General features: G+C 34.9%; 2 protein-coding genes across 6 annotated transcripts in view; one reads left to right on the top strand and one right to left on the bottom strand.

Moving 5' to 3' along the window:
* Positions 1-209: 209 nt before the first annotated feature.
* On the top strand, positions 210-4,630 carry LOC110605802. Of its 2 annotated transcripts, none has more exons than XM_021744440.2 (9): positions 210-699; positions 976-1,203; positions 1,274-1,395; positions 1,529-1,589; positions 1,805-1,945; positions 3,095-3,202; positions 3,334-3,562; positions 3,643-3,894; positions 4,199-4,630. In XM_021744440.2, the coding sequence occupies exons 1-9, from the start codon at positions 562-564 to the stop codon at positions 4,279-4,281; spliced, it is 1,362 nt and encodes a 453-aa protein (XP_021600132.2). In that variant the 5' UTR covers positions 210-561; the 3' UTR covers positions 4,282-4,630. The 2 variants fall into 2 exon arrangements, with proteins under 2 accessions (XP_021600132.2, XP_021600133.2); XM_021744441.2 differs by having other exon boundaries at positions 211-699; positions 4,244-4,630.
* Positions 4,631-9,809: 5,179 nt separating this feature from the next.
* LOC110606404 (tetratricopeptide repeat protein SKI3) overlaps positions 9,810-19,115 on the bottom strand; it is a 32,276-nt gene continuing 22,970 nt past the window's right edge. For all 4 annotated transcript variants that reach the window (XM_021745197.2, XM_021745198.2, XM_021745195.2 and 1 more), the window contains 9 exons: positions 14,736-14,801; positions 14,385-14,597; positions 14,186-14,237; positions 13,495-13,868; positions 13,285-13,379; positions 12,497-12,739; positions 11,522-12,165; positions 10,841-11,044; positions 9,810-10,288 (listed from right to left, as the gene is read on the bottom strand). In XM_021745197.2, the coding sequence (XP_021600889.2) occupies positions 10,107-10,288; positions 10,841-11,044; positions 11,522-12,165; positions 12,497-12,739; positions 13,285-13,379; positions 13,495-13,868; positions 14,186-14,237; positions 14,385-14,597; positions 14,736-14,801 (2,073 nt within the window). In that variant the 3' untranslated portion in view covers positions 9,810-10,106. The remainder of the gene's footprint in view (positions 10,289-10,840; positions 11,045-11,521; positions 12,166-12,496; positions 12,740-13,284; positions 13,380-13,494; positions 13,869-14,185; positions 14,238-14,384; positions 14,598-14,735; positions 14,802-19,115) is intronic.

The following is a 19,115-nucleotide window of genomic DNA, read 5'->3' as shown; positions in this document are numbered from 1 at the left end:
GCCAAAATTTTAAATTTTTGAAATGTTTAAAACTTAAATTTATTAGCTATGGTTAGTGTTGGTTACTGCAATTATTAGGCCCAATTGCAAAGGCTAAAAAGTAGGCTGGGCAGGGCCTTCCTTGTTTAGCATTGACGTGCACGAACGAAACAACAAAATGGTTAATTGTTGACGCAGCAGGCATATATGCACTAGTGAAGTGATGGATAATTGTTGACGCAGCAGCAGCAGGAGGCTGTTTGATAGATTCGCATTCATTTTCCATTTTGATTCTTTGAATATATTCTTCGTTCCGCTTGTTCCACCGCTTCACTGTTATAAAAATAGTTTATTTAAATAAATTTGAAGAAAAAAAAAATCACAGATTACAAGAGCTTTTAATATTTATATTCAAAAAACCCTAATTTAAATATTGTAGTAACATTTTAAAGAGAATATAAAATTATTAAAATTATATTATAAATTAAAGATGTAGCACGTGTATTAATTGAGACAAACAAATATATATAAATATATTTTTTAATTGCGATCAATCTTATTTCCCCTACTGATACATACAGGATGGGCAGCAATTGGCGGTGGAGAAGGTGGTTGCTGGTACTATGTACAATAATTGTAAGCGGCGGCGCTTCTAAACCGGAAGAACCTCTCGTCACGCGAATTGCTTTTGGATCATGCGCCAACCAAAGTGCCCCTCAGGTTTCTCTAGTTTGATTATTTTGCGATGATAAGTTTCTTTTGTTTACTCTCTACTTTTATGTCCTTTTTCTTCATTAACCATGTTTGTGTTGTTCGCTATTAAAAGCGCATATCCCGTAGAAATGATTGCTCTGATTAGAATCCTTGTAGAGTGATTTAAGAGTTTCTTTATTTATTTTTTGTGTGTATAAAAACGCAAGCTTGATTAATGTAGCATCCGTTGCTTCTTGCCCTCTACTTCATGGATGCTCTTAATGTGACTCTGCTTCTATGCAGCCAATCTGGAATGCAATAATAGATTTTGATCCCCAACTTTTTATTTGGCTCGGTGACAACATTTATGGAGACGTTAGACGCCCTTTTAAACTCTTCGGAAAGGAAAGGACAATTGGGCCATGGAAGAATGTTCCCAGGTTTGTCCCTTCTTCTCAGCAGGAAATGGAGTCCAGATACCATAAAGCTAAGACTATTCCTGGCTATTCTCGACTTCCACAGACTGCTAAGGTTCTTTCCTCTGAACTTCTCTACTTTAATCCCTCATACTGTCTTAAGTGATAATGCATGGGTGTTGCAGGTAATTGGCACCTGGGATGACCATGATTATGGATTAAATGATGCTGGAAAAGAATTTAGTAGGAAAGTCAACAACCAGAGACTTCTCCTCAATTTCTTAGATGAACCTCAAGACAGTCCTCGGTGAGGAATTGTCCTATAATAACTTATTGTTTGTCCTGGGCTGATTAAAGTTTACTCTGTTTTAAGTATTTTTCTTTTCCATTTGCTTCGGTTTGGAGACCAGTTTAATTTGCCATGGTTTTCAATATTGTAGGCGCAAACAGGAAGGTGTATATGCGTCTTATATTTTTGGCCCAACAAACAGGCAAATTAAGGTATAAAAAGGTTTTTCTTTCCTACCACATGCTCTATTGCGCTTTCATTTTCGTAAGGTGGTATCTGCAGCGGGATTTGTGTCTATGATTTTGTTGTTTTTGGTAATATGCTGTAATTTCTGAGGTGTTCTGGGAGCTGTATATTGCTTGTCTTTTTTGTATATAGGGGACAAACTTTCAATTGATGCTGAGTAATGGCGAATAAACTTATTTAGGTTATTCTCTTAGATACAAGATACCACAGAGACCCCTTGCGTAGTGATGGAAGTGTGCTGGGAAGTTCTCAGTGGGCATGGCTAGAGAAAGAGTTGAATGGACCAAAAACAACCATCACCATTATTGGATCTTCCGTTCAGGTATTATTTTACAATTGACCCTTGATCAGGTTTATGAAGATACAAGTAAGCATAATAATGTAGGAGAAAATTAGTGACTATAGGTTTATAACACTATAAAAATATTATTATAAATCCATTTTAAATGATTTATCAAATACATGTAAAAGTAGATAGATCCTACCATATATTTTATGTTTTACTTCATAATTGATCTATCTTGACAGCATTCTTTTTCATATATTTACATATATGTGTGGTCCGTCCCTGGCTGGTGGTTTAGATTCTTGTCACCTTTTCCAGAACCCTGCAATGGTTGTGTTAACATGCTATAGTGTCTATGTGAAATATATGGAAATTATGGTATGTGGTTTCATGTTCACATCTTGAATCACCTGTGGATGCTGCTTTATGCTTCTGCATAAGGAGGCAGTTTTATAGCTGTTCATTGCATTATGGCTGCCTTCCTTTGGTTTTCAAGGAATAATTTGACACACGTTAAGCTCATAAAATAATCCACACTCACACACCAGTGAAAATTGAGAGACAAATCTCTGCTGGGATTTAGTATCAATCAAAGTTGCCAAAATCCAAGTTATCCCATAGAGTTTTAATCCCTAAACAGAGTAGGAATAGAACTCTACGATATGGGAAGGCTAAATAAATAAAATACATAAGTAAAATAGGAGTAAACTAGTCTGAACAAAACTAGGATTACAAAATAACTCCTAAATAAAGCTAAAGACATTAAAAACTGGACAAAAACAGCAATTCCCGTTTCTTCACTGTGCAGAAAATTCCCTAGAGCGTGTGGATTGTGGAATTCCTTTAGGCATGCTCGCCTCAGGACTGGGGATTCATGCCCTTCCTGCCCCCAGGATGTGTTCTGGGGTGTCTGCCTCTGGGCATGCTGAAATTTTTTCCAGCTGTTGATTTCTGGCATTTGCAGCCTTTTCCCTCCCCATGGACTCATTACTTAATATGCTGCACATCATAATTGGTGATTAGCCTGATATGATACTATTAAGCTAATACCACATTCTCCTTCTATCCTGAATCCCTTTGACATTTTTGTGATATTTCTATGTGCATATCCAGTTCCTCACTGATAGGGCCTTTTATTCTGTTATTATGGGTTAATTATGCTCTCATTTTGCCCTCACAATTTAGGTTATATCAAATCTTTCAGCAACCACTGGTCCATTGTTTTATTTGGAGTCGTGGGGACGTTTTCCAAAGGAGAGGAATCGCCTGTTTAAATTAATACTAGATAGTAAGGTTAGTCTTTTTCTTTTTCTTTCTTTCTTTTTTTTTTTTGAAAAACCATACTTTTTACTATTTTCCAGAACGGAAACATGCACTGCTTTTCCCAATTTTCCAAATTTACCACTTAATATTTTCTTATGCAGAGAGAAGGCATCTTTTTTATTAGTGGAGATGTTCATTTTGGAGAAATCTATCGGTATGACTGTGCTACAGGATATCCACTGTATGATGTGACCTCAAGTGGACTTTCCCAAGCCGTTGAGAAGGCAGTTCCAGGGTCATTAAGTTTAATTGTGAGATTCGTGGCATGGTTGACACCAACTACAATGAGAGTAATGAACCAAAACTGCAGATTCAGGTCATGTACATATGGTATGCGAGGAGTAGCATTCTCATTATGTAATTTCCTTTTGGTCCATTTTTTGATATTTTGAATATCTATTTCTCTGTAGGCCAACCCAATTTCAGAGCAATTGAAATAGACTGGAGTACAACTCCTGTGACCTTGAAGCTTGAAGTGAGAGACGTGAATGGATACCCTGTGACTGGTGTAAAGTTTCCATTGTTGGAGCTGCAATCACTTAGCATGAACTCTGTGCCATCCATTAAATTAGGAACGCATAGAAGGCATTGTACTCTTGAAGTAAATTTACCATGGATTGTCAGATATCGCCTGGCAATTTTATTTTATTTCTCTGTGACTGGTACGTCTTACATACCCTTGCTAAATTATTAATTTCTGCTTGCATTCCATGGCAATCAACCCACCATGGAGGCGTGAAAAACATTTTATTACTATTAAATATTAATGAAAAGCCAATTCTCCCAATATATTTACCTCAAGCAGAGTACAATATCACTATGCAAATATATCTTAGGCTTTCTTTGATCTGAATGGTTTTAGTAAATTTGTTGTTTAAGTTAAGCTTAAATAATGACTTCGGCTTCCACTGAAATGACCTTTTCCTATTTTCACTAAATTGTGATGTTTCCAATTGTATGTTGCAGTGTTGCTGCTTGCTGTGATAGGACTAATGTATGCATTTGTATCAGCATGCAGGCAATGCTTCCCCAAGTGCAAGTTTGATTGACTTGTGTCTTGATGGTGACACCAAGCTTTTAGGATGTAGGTTTTCTCATCAGGAAGCTGATTTGTTATTTTGGTAGCAAATGTTTGAGTCTTTTCTAATAGATTCAAGTCTTTTTCTACTGTTCCGCTGCACTGCGTGACATTTTTCAAAGTCAAGCGAAATATTGCCACTGTTCTTCTCTCCTCTCTTTCACTTTAATTGCTTTTTGGTGGTCATCAGTTTTATGGCGCAACATGAGATGATCTTTGAAATTGTATGATATTAGAACTCCATTGGCATAATTGCAGTAAACTTTTGATTCCTGTGAGAAATTTATGTTTGCTGCTTAGCTCAGCGTACTATTGAATTTTTTTTTTTTTTTTTTCCTCATGGAGGTAGTAGCCAATAGGACTGAATAAGTTTAGAACTCAATTTTGCTTCGCGTTCTTTGTTGGACCATTTAGCAAGACAGCAACTGTGAAGATGAAGTGTTTAGGTTGGCTTGAGCATTCTGTCTGGCTCTGGAGGATCTCACAATAAAATCCGTACTTTGTGGCATTTTAGTTCTTTCATCTCCTCTCGTGATCAATTGATGAACTAAATTTTATATACAGTCAAATCGAATCATCTGGAAATAAATTGATTTAATTTAATTCTTATAAACAAATTAAGATTACATATTTTCTATGTACAAACAAATTATTCAAAGTATATTGTTTTTCCATTTATCTAACCCTACGTAGTCAATAAATAACCACCTTAGCGCCGGGACACCTACACATCGAAAAACCACAAATTCAACTAATTTTAAACACCCAAGACAAATCAAGAAAAATTTTCATTTGAACAAAATTTCATCCAAAATCAAAATCATTCACATCCAAACAAGATAATACATAAATCAATATATTAAATTACAGAACAAGTTAAAGATGGAAGACACAATCTGTTGTGATGGAAATGTTACGGCTGATCACTGCCGGTTGTGCTAGGTGCCGGCTGTGACGCATTGGAGCAGCGGCGATAATTGGCGCAGTGGAGGAGAAATAGAGCGGTGTGACAGGCACTACAAATGAGAGGCACGACGTCCAACTGGGGGTGCGACGCTGCGGACTGGCGCTATAGGGGTGCGGCTGTGGCTAGCGTTGCGTGGCTTGGAGTTGTGAAGGTGATGATGCAGCAAGAAGAAAATAGAAAAAGAGTGGCTGGCGGTAGAGAAAGGAGTAAAAAGAATAAGGGCGGATAGGTATTCTGTGAAAGAAAATAATGAATATATACTAAGGAAATGAATGGCTAAGATTAATTACTAATGAACGATTAAGATTAAAAGGTAAGGGAAAAAGGGGAAAAAATAATAAGTGTTTGACATTGAGACTTCAACCCATGACCTTCAAGGTCAGAGTGGCACATTTAGCACTATGCTAAATTCAATTTTGTTGAATATTTTTCAATTAAATCCAATCCAACAAACTGAAATTTTTTAATTTTTAAATTAAATTAAATCAAATTAAATTGATTCGCTCAACTTTTTCAATTCAAGAAGAATAATATCTACTCCTAATTACAACCACAATTAAACTAACACTTTTTAAAATTATTATTAAAAATACTAAATAAAGATCTCATAATTTTAAGTTTTGCTCTTGATAATACCTTAATAAAGATCTCAGCCTGCTGCAAATCAGAAATGCAATGAACTATACACTAACTTGATCTCATCATGTTGAATTGAATTTTCAGCTATGAAAATAGCTTATTTATTATTCACATAAATCACAGTTCCTCTTCAGGTTGTAGCAAATCAACTAGAATTTTTTTCAATCAAATAGTTTGATTAGTAGAGATGCAACTACAACGTACTTTGTTTTTGCTGTGAATTGAGCTACAATGTCTTATTTTCTTAAATTCCAAGTAAAAGCTCCAGATTAAAGGAAAAAACATACCTTAAGGTGCTTTTATAATCAACCAAGTAACTAGCATAATCACTATTAAAATACCCAACCAAGATAGCATCTTGAATACTAGTATAGAGAATGCCATAGTTTGCTGTACCTTTTAATATATGAGGATCCTTTTACCAATGCCAAAATACTTTAGACTAGCAAATTGTATGAATCTAAATAATAGACGAGCTAAAAACATCAAATTAGGCTTTAAAATTAGGCCTTGTAGCAGTCGAATACAACAATAGAACCTTCTACTTTTGGTTCTCTATCATTTGTATGAAGCTTCTATTCAGCAATGGAGCTGCAGCTTATTTGAAATTCTCTATGTTGAATTTCTTTAATATATCAAGGGCATATTTGTGTTGAAAGATGAATATTCCACTTTCAAATTGATGGACTTTAATGTGAAGAAAATATTTTATCACATCAAGGTGTGACATTTCAAATTCGTACATAAACCTTTCTTTGAAATTTTGAATTTCCTCCAAGTTGTCTCTTATTACCAATAAATCATTAACATACAAAGAGATAATAAGCAAATTCTTACTTTTGTTCTTCACATATAAATTAGGCTCATTAAAACTACTTTAAAAGTCTTGATCAAGTTGTGAAATTCCATTATACTATATCAAGCCCTTGGAGCTTATTTTAATATATATAAAGTTTTATTAAGTTTGTAGATATGACCTTTACAGCCATCAATCTCAAATCTTTCAGGATATTTAACAAAGATTTCTTCCTCCAAGTAGCCATTAAGGAACACAGACTTGATGTCCAAGTGAAAAATCTTCCGTTTTTGTAGCCTCAACTAATAATCTTCAGCATAGCTTGAAAGTTCTAAAATAGCCAAATTAAAATTTTTATAAATCTCACCAACACAATTGGTTCTTAGTGGAGATGAATCAATATCAGAATCGGTATGAGAATCTACGACTTCTAATTTTAGAACTACAAGAATGGTTTTAGTTTTTTACTAATCTAAACAAGAATACTCAACTTAATCTATTTCTCGGTTCCAATATACATCATCATCAATCTTCATATCTCTATACACAACTACCCTACTAGCTTCAACTTTGTACACTCTATAGCCCTTTAATTGAGCTGCATAACCCAAGAAGATGTCAATCTTTGCCTTATCATTAAGTTTGCCTTTTTTAACTGCATGAGCATGGATGTAACAAGTTGAATCTACCACTTTCAAGTGTTTTGCTGATAGTTTTGAACAAAACCAAACTTCCATAGGTATCATTCCTTGTACTGACCTTGTAGGAAGTTTGTTGAGAAGATAAATAGTTGTATGTATAATTTTTGAAAAGTACTCTTCGAAAATTTTTTCTCAATCATTATGCATCTAGCCATCTCTATTACTATTCTATTCTTTCTTTGAGACACCATTTTGTTCAAGAGAATAGCTAACTGAGAGTGAATGCTTGATGCCTAAATCTTCATAAAATTTATTAAATTCATAAGAAATATACTCAGTACTATTATCCAATCTTAAAGCCTTTAGAATGCAACCACTTTGCTTGTTCAACAAGAGCTTTAATCTTTTTAAAAACTAAAAAAACTTGGGACTTATTGATGAGAAAATAAATCCAAATTATGCTTGTCAAATCATCAATAAACATAATGAAATACAACTTATTACTCAAAGAAATTATACTCAATGGTCCACATACATCGGTATGAACTAATTTTAATTTTGCCTTAGCCTCAATGTTTAATTACAAGAAAAAGATTGCCTATAAGACTTGCCCAGTTATCAATTTTCACACACATTATCATCAAGAATAATTTCAGGCATACCTCTAACCATCTCTTTACTTTGTTTGTACTCGAGATAATTCAGATTGTAGCGACCAAATTTTTCATGCCACAAATTAGATTCAATATTTCTAGCAACATATGAGATGTGTTATTCAACTGAATTCCAATTCAGAGAGAAGCTATTATTTGCCATATTAACTTTTAACAATTTAGCACCATGAACTAAATTTTATAAGAAGATGAAGTGTGTAGGTTGCGCTGAGCATTCCGTCTGGCACTGGAGGTTCTCACAATAAAATCAGTACTTTGTTGGCATTTTAGTTCTTTCATCTCCTCTCAAAGTCTATTGATGAGCTAAATTTTATATACAATCAAATCGAATCAAGTGGAAATAAATTAATTTGGTTTAATTCTTATAAACAAATTAAGATTACATATTTTCTATGTACAAACAAATTATTCAAAGTATATCTAAAATAAAAAAATTAAAAACAAAATTTCCATTAATAAGTTTTAACTCAAAACTGCCCATCATTCAAAACAAATAATAAACCATTATTACATGTTAAAAAAATAAATTAAAACATAAAATAGAATGAAATGGAGGAATTGTGAGCATCCGCAATAGTGTGGCGGCCTTTCGATGTGTTGGTATCCCGGCGCTAAGGTGGTTATTGCAGTGACTACGTAGGGCTGGATGGAAAAACAACATATAAAAGAATGAAAGGGAAAAAAATCAAAAAGAGGGAGCAAATGAATATAAAACTCTAGATCGGGGAAGAAGTAAAGAAAGCGAGATTATGAGCTGCATAAGTGAAATATTATAGAAAAGAGAATTTAGTGTAAAATATTAAAGAAAAAAAATGACAATTAGAGCTAGTTTGAGTTGTCATGTCAAAGAAGTGATGAGTGTTTTAAAAAACTCTAAATGGCATTTCTATAACTATCACACAATTCAGAAGTATTTCCAAAAATGCTACTAAGCATTTTCAAAGCAATTGGCTTCCCCTCTAACGCGACATAATTGTTATTTATTTGACCTCACCCATTTATCAATGAAAGAGAACATGCTTTTATCTCTTGCCATGTGATAAGTGCAACTACTATTAATGGAAGGGAACATATGTGATAAGTGCAACTACTATCAATGGAAGGGAACATACTCGTTAATAGATTCAAAATCTAAGGACTTCAAACTCTCTTTTAACATTTAAAATTTACACGTTTCTTTTTGGTTTTATCACTTCCTTGGAACTATTCCTTCAACATGTCCCAAACTTCTTTTGCTAACTCAAAAGCCATGATTCATGTGAAAATAATATTTGAAATTTACACGTTTCTTTTTGGTTTTATCACTTCCTTGGAACTATTCCTTCAACATGTCCCAAACTTCTTTTGCTAACTCATGAGCCATGATTCAAGTGAAAATAATATTTGAAATTGCAGAATGAAGACAAGAGAGCGCTTTAAACTTCTTTGCACTCTTCACTGTATTGTTTTATGTGAACAACCATAGTATTATGCCTTAAGGGAGATGGATCTCTACTCGTTTCCCCAACTTCTCACAAATCATAGACCTTTAAGTAAACTTTCATCTTCACTGACCAAATGGAATAATTTTCTCCTGAGAAAATAGGTGGAGTAGGAGTTAAATAGCTACTTGAAACCATATTTTCACTCACAAGTGTTTTAAGGTTTTTGAGGAAGGTTTCCTTGTTGATTTTCCCCTTCAAGGGTCACACAAAGCCCATGAAAAGCTCTGGTACCACTAGTAACAATTGCAACAATGGAGAACAAAGAAAGAAAATGAAAAATAAAGAAAAATACGAAGAATTTGAAGAAGAAACTTCTCTATTGATCTGGTATTAATCTGCTGTAAAAGTTACAAAAGAAAGCTTTTATACAAAATTTTTAAAGCTACTTACACTTTTCATAAGACAACTCCAGAAAACTTCAGAAACAAAGTTTCTGTACAACAGGTACAGCAACATAAATTAAGGTACAACAACCCGAAAATAAGGCTTAACTAAATACAAACTATCACTACGTTTCCAACTACAATCTCAACTAGACTAACAGTAGCACTTGAAAAATTACACATCTTACCCTTGTCTTTCGCTAGAGTGCAACTCATTCTGTAATCTTCTGTAAAACCTTCCAATATCTCAAACAAGATGGATTTGTATGAATAGACCGTAGAATCCATTTCAGCGGGCTTTGACAAAATTCCACATTGGATGAAGAGTCAATTTGCACTTCTGATCGACGTGCAAGCAAATGCATTTGAAAGAACAGTTCTGCAGGCCTCATTTCTGAGAAAAATATGAGCACATGAGAACAAACGTTAAATGGATGTAGAAGCATAACATTAGCCGTCTTTCGCAGTTGATTAATTTCAAATCATATCAGTTCCCAACCTTCTCACCCAATCCTTTGGCATGGATCATAATCAATGGTAGAATGACAAGATCCACGAATTTATTATATCAATTTACATGAGTAAAATTTTCCATGCTGATTCAAATTTACACACAACTTACTCTTGCTGTATATTTATTTATTCAAAACGGGAGAACATATTAACATGATCTGCTGTAAAACATGTTCATCAGTGTCTTTGTTCGAGAAGAAAATGTGAAAGGCAAAGGATGTTGCACCCCATAAATCATTTTCAATTACTCCCCATCCCAGTAATTGTACAAAAATCCCAAAAAATATCATCTAAATAAGGTATAATTTGATTGCACCACTTTCTTTTTCAAGGTTAATGGTAATCCCAAATTGTGAGGAAAGCACAATATATCAGAATTCAAACACAATCATCCTTATAAATAACTTTCTCGCGTTCGTACATATAATCATACCTGGTGGCCAAGAATACCATTCAAGGCGAAGATTCCTCTCCCATTTCTGCTTAGAGCCAAGGCTCCCTTCTGCTTGTGCCATCAATAAAGACACAATAGGCAATGGAATGATAGAATTTGTATTAGCTTTGGTAAGACTCCTTATAGCAAATGATAAAATTTGGTAGCTACTTGACATTTTGGCAAGCTCCATACAGATGGCACCTGGATATTAGCTCAGATCAGACATGCAATAGTCATCAATCCGTTTTCTATATTTATCAATAAGCAGCAGAAGTACAGAGAAAAAACTCAAGCTTTAAAACTTGAAAAAAATATCTGTAGTCGAAAACTAGTAAAACTCGCCTGTGTTCATTGATTTCACAATAGCAAATAGAACATGCCAGAGGACCCTTAAGTTCTCCTAAGTACCGAGTAAAACTAATTTTTCCAATATGTTCAAGACATATCATCATTGCTTTATATATATAAAAATAATAATAATCCGAATGAATATAGATGCAACTCTAAACCATGTCTGTCACTAATTTGATAGACTTGTAGAAACTTATTAGACATACAGAAAGACAACTTGATGCAGTATTTGCTAAATTTATATCAAAACATGTTATATCTAAAGTAATTCAAGTCGAAAGCAATAATAGCAAAACACTTCAAACCAAACTACTGATTGACAAATACCATGACAGAGAAAAAGACAGCTGTCAGTGCCCGCCAGCAAACAAGCTTGCGAAAGAAATGCTTCAGCAGATAAAAAATCCTCATTCCATATGGATATTAAACCCAAAACCAAATTAAATACAGCCGCCCACATATTCCATGAATTCTTCCATTCCTTTAAACAATCCTTGAAACTCAGCTCTGAGATATTTGAATCAGTTTCAATGTAGTATTGGGATTCCATGATCTTAAGACATATCAATCCTATATGATAATCTGTCTTGATCTCCAGGCATCTAATATACTCTTCCTGAAGATTTACAAAGTTTTCTTCAACAGCATAGGCTCGACATAACAGTAAATGCCCAAAAAAACGGTAGTTATTAGGGATACAAAGGGACACAGAACGTCTAGCATGCTCAATACAGTCAGATTGATTCCCACATTGCAAACTAATTTCAGAAAGACATAGCAGAAGCTGAAACTTTTGATATTGATATGAAAAGCTTTCTCTAGAATATAGCTCATTGGAAAGTGCCACAGAAAGTAGTTTCTTGAGTATGACACAAAGTTGCCGAGGAAATCTCTCTTCACGTGCCTTCTGTAAAATATTAAGTATTAGCAAATATCGTGCGTTATGATTCCATGGTTCCTGACGCAAGTACCTGCATATTCAAAATAAGAACATGAGAATCACACCTGTTGCGCCTAATATTAGCAAGATGCCTTTCAAGGTTTTTCATTACTATAGAGACTAATAGGCAACTTGGAGGTAGAGCACATTTTAATGAGAGGAAACTACCATAGACCTATGTACCTAAATTATTATAATGTACACAAGGATTCAGGAGCATCGTATATTTCCACAAAATAACCAATACCAGTATACTGATCCTAACAACCCAAGGAACTTAAAGCTTTCTCATAAAGGATTTATGAGAAATCACAACGCATTGTAAAACTCAGATTTTAAAGATAAGACAGAAGTTACCATACTTCTGGAGTTCTCGAATGGCTCCAGGTCCTTTCATACATTGATAACCACATGTTGGGAAAGAGAACTTTGGATCTTTATTGCCAATTGCATAGCAAGCAACTGAACCGGCACCAAGGAGCTCCCACCCAGACTTTAGACCTACTTTACTGCCATAGTAGGAGGAATCTATAATGCAGCACCTACTTGCTACATGAGTATGTTCCCCTTCCTCGGTGGATAGCAAAAGGTGACTGAGCAAGTTCCTGTTCCCATAATGTGTGTCAGAGTCCAAGAAAGATAAAACTGCTAAATCTCAACAACCATAACACAAAATATTGCTAATAGCCAGATTGATTGCCATATGAAAGCATTTGTACAGAAACTGCAGCGAAAATCAGCAAAATTAAAGTTTTTGATTTTTCTTGAAATTAGTCTATAGAAAACATCAGTTATGATGGAATTGATGCATCATGCATCCAGCATAGTATGATCACAGAGGCATTAAAGCAACAATCATAATGCAAAATTTACGAGGACAATATGGCCAATCCATTCCACTCCTAATGAAAGAAGAGTTTAACAATGATTGGCAATCATGATTTAGAATATGTTTTATTCTATCAGTGAGATCTTTCTTAGGTCCTGCAAACTATTTATAAATAAACTAATGGACTCGAACAGCTAGATAGGTTCTAGCCAAGTAGAAGAAAGCTGGAGACAGGCTGAAAGGGAATGTGGACAACAATGACAGATGCAGAAAATTTCAGCATTGCCAGGTACAACGCGTTTTGTTTCAAGTTACATGTACCTCATTAATTTACTGTTGGGGTACTTGTGAAGGGCTTTCTTAAGGTAACTAATTCCATCCTGATATCCAAGGCAAGAATCTGATCCATGCTTCACCTGCACAGACCAAGAAGTAAAGTTTATACCGTTAAACTTCAAAACCCATACACAAGTGCTGCCTCAGGCTTAGCCTAAGATCTTCAAGTTCCAATAACAAAAGCAAGAAATTTACCAATTTACTAAGTGCTATTAAGCAATGCATTCCAGTGACATCTTCATGAGATACAATGAAGTAACGACTGGTTGAAACAACTGATTCAAGCCTATTACTCTGGTCAAGAGCATGTATAGTAGACAGTATAAAGCTGAATTTTGAGTTCTCAAACAGTTCCCTTGGCATTTTCAAAATGCTAGAAATTGCTGAATCTAGTCCAGAAATGTAATAAAGCAATCTGCAGAAGAAACTGACAGAAACGGCTGCAGATGTTTTCTCCAATGAACTGGCACTGGAAACCAGATCCCTTGCCAACGAGAGGGCAAGATCGCACTTACCAAGTTGCCATAGTGAGAAAGCATATATCTGTATGCCTTCCGCATCAAGGACACCTTAAACAAGTAAAACTTCATCAAATTGCAAGATCAAGAAACAACTCCACAAATTTTTTCTTACTTCCAAATAAACCAGTAATGATATGACTTGTGTGGAAACAAAGAAAACACCAACCTATACATTTTGATAAATTAGGTTTTTCACCTGAGTTTCACTTGTTAATCTAATTGCTGTTTCACTTATGATTTTACCTCATATTTTCACAAATTTAGGAGAACAAATAACAAGAAAGAGCATTAAACAAGAATACTGAAGCAGTTACACATCAGTCCACTTGTTTCCTGGATATAAATATGCATATACTGAGCCACACCTTCTTTCCTCAAGTATTTGCATTCTTCAACAGCATCTGCAGCATACCCTGCCTGCACCAAATGATATCATTTGATTAAGACAATAAATACACACACATGGGTTGAACTGCAAGTGGGGCTCGGGTGAGATATACACACTTCTACAGGTATAAACAAAAGCTTAAAAACGCAAACAAAAAACAAGGCCAACTACTTTACCCTACAAAGAGATCGGGCCAAGTTAACTGCTATATCCCGGAGGTGAGCATTTGAAGCAGTGCCTGGTGAAATGTTGATTGCACAGCGTGCTAGCTTATATGAAGCAACAGCAGCTTCATACTCAGACCGTGCCTCACAAACTAGCCCTTTCAAATGATGAGATTCAGGATACTGAGGGCCACGCAGGACTGCCTGCTGGATAGCTCCAAGTACCTACATGAATGCCAAATTATTGAATGAACACCTTCGTAAGTCAGCCAGTTACCTCTTGGATGTTGGAAGACAGAAGACAGGAAACCATTTGTTTCTTCCAGATACCTAATTTTAATGTAACAGTTTAAGTGAACATACCTGTGAAGATGCAAGGTTCCCCGAAAGCAAAGCAAGCTTAGCCAGACCAACTTGGAATTCCGCAAGCTGACATATGTGAACAATAAGTAAAAAATCAGATGATATGCTACTTCCACCTCAAGACTCGTTGAGAGAGAGTTTTAGATCTAAGAATTATTCAAAATTTGCTTGCTTTATTACTGAAATTATCTCCCTTTAAATAGAGAGATTACAAAGACATGATAGTAATTAAAAAATAACAAACTCCTACTAGAAAAGATGACGTCCTACTAGATAAAAGATAGCAACAGAATAAATATTTGAACACTAATGAAGATAACTATAGCAGCATAATCTGATAACAGCAAAATCCAAACAAGATAAACATCCTGTTAATCAGTTTTGCTAAAAAGTCCATGTAGCTAATATGTCCTGCCCATGAATGCATCTATAACAGAATTTCTCTCATTTTCTTTCTCACAAGTGTGTGTGTGAGTGCTAATTAGCTATGCTGCGTCAGGTGGTATTAGAGCAAGGATGACAACTAGAGGAGACGGCAATAGTTCCCAAAACGGCAATCAAGAGAGCTAGAGCCCTTCAACAAAGGGCAATTGGAGCAATGTCTTGAGCAAAGGATGGATCTCAAATTTGAGGGCATAGAACGATGTATTAAATAAATTGCGGACCGTTTTGATGCTTGGGGAATTGAAGGAAACAAGAATCGCACAGACAATAGATGGCCAAGGGGTGGTGCAATCCGTAGTGACCATGTTGACTAACGAATTCATGCATATAGGCACTATGCCTATGAGGAGGATTCGGAGGAAGAGGACTTTGAACCATGTGATTTTCCTAGGTACTAATGCCAAGGAGAATATGGAAGAGGCAGCGTTGATGGATAGGATAAAGGGGATATCAGGGACTTTCACCTCAAAGATAATATTCCCAACTTCAATAGGAGTTTTAATGTTGAGGAATTCTTGGATTGGATTGCTGATAATTGACTATATGAAACAGCCCTAAAATGAAAAGTAAAGATTGTAGCTTGTCGATTGAGGGTGTAGCCTCTGCTAGGTACGAGAGATTACAATCTAGGAGGAATGTGAAGGGAAAGATCCGATGCAAATAAGGTACCGAACGAAACACTTGCAACAACATGAGTTTTTGCTTCCAAATTATGAGCAGATTCTTTTCCAGCAATACCAAAGATGCCAACAAGAAGGATGAATGGTGCATGACTATATGACGGAGTTTCTAAGGTTGGCCAAGAGAAACAACCTCCATGAATTTGAAGGGTAGCAAGTTGCAAGGTATTTAGATGGATTAAAACCGGTCTAAGGGATAGAATTGGAGTTCAAATATTGAGAACCTTATTCGAGGCTAAAAACGTCGCCTTGAAAATCGAGATGATACAAAGAAGAAGTTTTGATCATTATAAAACAACAAACACTAGTGCTAGAACTAAAACACAGATGACTAAGGTGGGTCCAATCAGGGATATGGTTACAACCACGGTTTTAAATATTACGTAATGGCCATTATGTAATGAGTTTTAGGGGGGCCGTTACCATAGTTTTAAATAACGGCCATTACGTTATTATTTACATGTTTTGGAAAAGGTCATGGCCGTTATTTAACGGTAATAAAATTTTGTTAAAGTAACGAGTGTTACGGTAGTTACATAACGGTTACGGCCGTTACAGGCCGCGACTTAACGGTTTTAACGGCCGTTACTTTTTTTCTCTGCAGGAATTTGCAGAGAATGCTGTCTTCTTGCTGGGACAGCCTTCTTCATGTGATGTTTGATTAATTGAAGGCTTGAAAACTCTCTTTTTAGCCTTATCACTTCATTTTCTCAAGCCAAATTGCCAAAACTAAAACAAAAAAACATTAGATTTCTCTCAATTCTCAAACTCTCTCCTCAACTTTCTCCTAAATTTCTGTAAGCTTGACTAATAAAGGTTGCAGATTTCTCCGTTCACTTCTTCAAGACTCAAGAACTCTATATTTTAGAGTGGTTTAAAAATCTATTGTGCAAAAAGGTTAGTTTTTATTATTTTTTTTCAACAAATGTTAGATATTTTTTGAATCATTGTTGTAGTTAATGCAAAAAAAATAATAATTAGAAGTTAGAATGTTAGATAACTTTGATTACAAACTCACAACTAAGTTTTTATTACTTTTAAATAATTTTTAGATTTTTTTGAATCCCTTGAGTTTTCACTTTGTAGTGAATGTATAAATAAAAAATGATTAGAAGTTAAAATGTTCGATAACTTTTATTAGAAGATCAAAGTGGATCTACTCAAGAATATGCTAAACGCTCATTTTGATGGAAATTGAGGTTAATTATCATGCATGATGTTTAAAAATTGTAAATTTTGAGTTTATATGATATATTTATACTTATTATTAAGTTGTACAACTTAATTTTGATTGCATCTTTAAATATTTATTAATTTCATTAATTTTGCATAGCAACAGGCCGTTATCGTTATGTTATGATCGTTACAGGAATGTTTCTGTTACCGTTACCTGCAAATGCGTCCATGACTGCGATTTAAAACCATGATCGTTACTCGTTACCCTTTTGTACAACAACCCCGCTGATTTGCAGGCGGCCATTACCATTACGTAACGGTCGATAATCCTTTCTCTTCTACCTCCTATTCTCAGTTTTATTAGTTTCTACAATTTTCAATAGCTTTAAAAGCTATATTTTTTAAGTTTTCTCTTCCCGTTCTCTTTCAAATTTCAATCTTTCCTGCATATTTCTTATATAAACTTTTAGTTAAATTTTATCTATTTTAGTTTTTAGTTTTTTTTTCTTTTTTTAAAAATTTTTTATGAATTAAAGTTTTAGTTTTGAGTTAAAATTGCACTTTGAGCTATTACTTTACTCGATCTATAAAGATTATATTGATTTTTCTTATTTGAAATTATATAATGTTTAACTTTAAGTTAAATAATCTATATTTTATGTATTTATGTTTATTATACATTTGTATGCATTGTTCTGAATTAAATCTAATCAATATCATTTCATTTAAGAACTTTTTTTAGCATAGTGCCAAGCCATTGCCGTTACCGTTACATTACAATTGTTACATCCTTACAAGCTTGTTTCCGTTACCCACTACTGCGACCACGATTTAAAACCATGGTTACAACAGAAACACCAAACAATATGTCTGCTGTTGGAAAGTGTCCCATGAATAAAGGAAAGGAGAAAGAGACGCCAAAGGCTGCCATCCCTTATGCTAGACTGATCCATGGAAAGTGTTTCAATTGCAATCAACAAGGGGGATCATTCTAGTGATTGCCCTTTAAGGAAGATGGTGCATGGCGTTACTAGGGAAGAAGATGTTGAAATTTGCCGCGAAGCTGAAGATAATTGTGATGAGGAGCTTGATGAAGGGCAAATTTATATCGTAAGGAGGATGATGCTAGCCCTAAAAATAGAAGATCAAACATAATGCCACCAACTATTTCGTACCAGTTGCGCAATTAAAAAAAAGAATTTTTGGTGTTATTATTAGAAGTGGAAGTTGTGAAAATATTATAGGAAGGGAGACCATGAAAAGTTTGAGACTACCAACAGAAAAATATCTCAATCCATACATTTTGAGGTGGATTAAAACAGAAGCTGGTTCCATTGAGGTGAATGAAAGATGCAAAGTACCTTTTTCCATAGGCTAATACAACGACGAGATCTATTGTGATGTGATGGACAAGGATATATGCCACTTATTGTTTGGAAAGCCATGACAATACGATGTTAATGTACAACACTTTGGAAAAACCAATACTTATTGCATTAGAAGGAGGGGGTGAAATATGACTTGCTACCATAAAAGAGCAAGATGCAAAAAGAGGCCTATACTTTCTTGACCATTACCAAAGAATTTGAGAAGGAGGTCAAATTAATTGGGGTATATATGCTACTTACAAGAATATATAATAGGTAAGAAAATAATTCAATTCTCTAATTATAACCTAATCATATCACATAGTCTAAGCACCTAATTTTGCACACAATCACTACAAATCTAGGCTATTTACAGAAAGTATCTCAACAGAGACAAAGCAAGTCCATGTGTTGGTGGCGAAATAAGTACTACAGGAGGAGTCAAAGCCACAAGTGGAGGAGCTTCCTGAGCTTGTTCGACTATTGTTGAAAGAATTTGAAAAGTTAATGCCAGAAGACATACTAGATGGACTACCTCCCATGCCAGACATTCAACATTAAATTGATCTTATCCCCAGTGCAAATTCGCCAAACTTGCCACATTATCGCATGAATTCGAAGGAGAGTGAGACACTCAAAGAGAAAGTGGAGGAGCTTTTGCGGAAAGGACTGATCAAGGAGAGAAAGTTGTATATTTTGGTAATATCCTGAAT

The sequence above is a fragment of the Manihot esculenta genome, chromosome 18, assembly GCF_001659605.2.
Source record: "Manihot esculenta cultivar AM560-2 chromosome 18, M.esculenta_v8, whole genome shotgun sequence".
Classification (NCBI taxonomy): Eukaryota; Viridiplantae; Streptophyta; class Magnoliopsida; order Malpighiales; family Euphorbiaceae; genus Manihot; species Manihot esculenta.
The sequence above is the reverse complement of the archived record's forward strand: the minus strand, read 5'-3'. Positions and strand labels throughout refer to the sequence as shown.

Excerpts from the sequence above, each read along its gene's own strand:
- LOC110605802 (XM_021744440.2), top strand. The coding sequence starts at position 562 with ATGGGCAGCAATTGGCGGTGGAGAAGGTGGTTGCTGGTACTATGTACA. Across the intron at positions 1,946-3,094 it reads TTATTGGATCTTCCGTTCAG|GTTATATCAAATCTTTCAGC; the intron begins GTATTATTTTAC and ends CTCACAATTTAG. Across the intron at positions 3,203-3,333 it reads AATTAATACTAGATAGTAAG|AGAGAAGGCATCTTTTTTAT; the intron begins GTTAGTCTTTTT and ends TTTCTTATGCAG.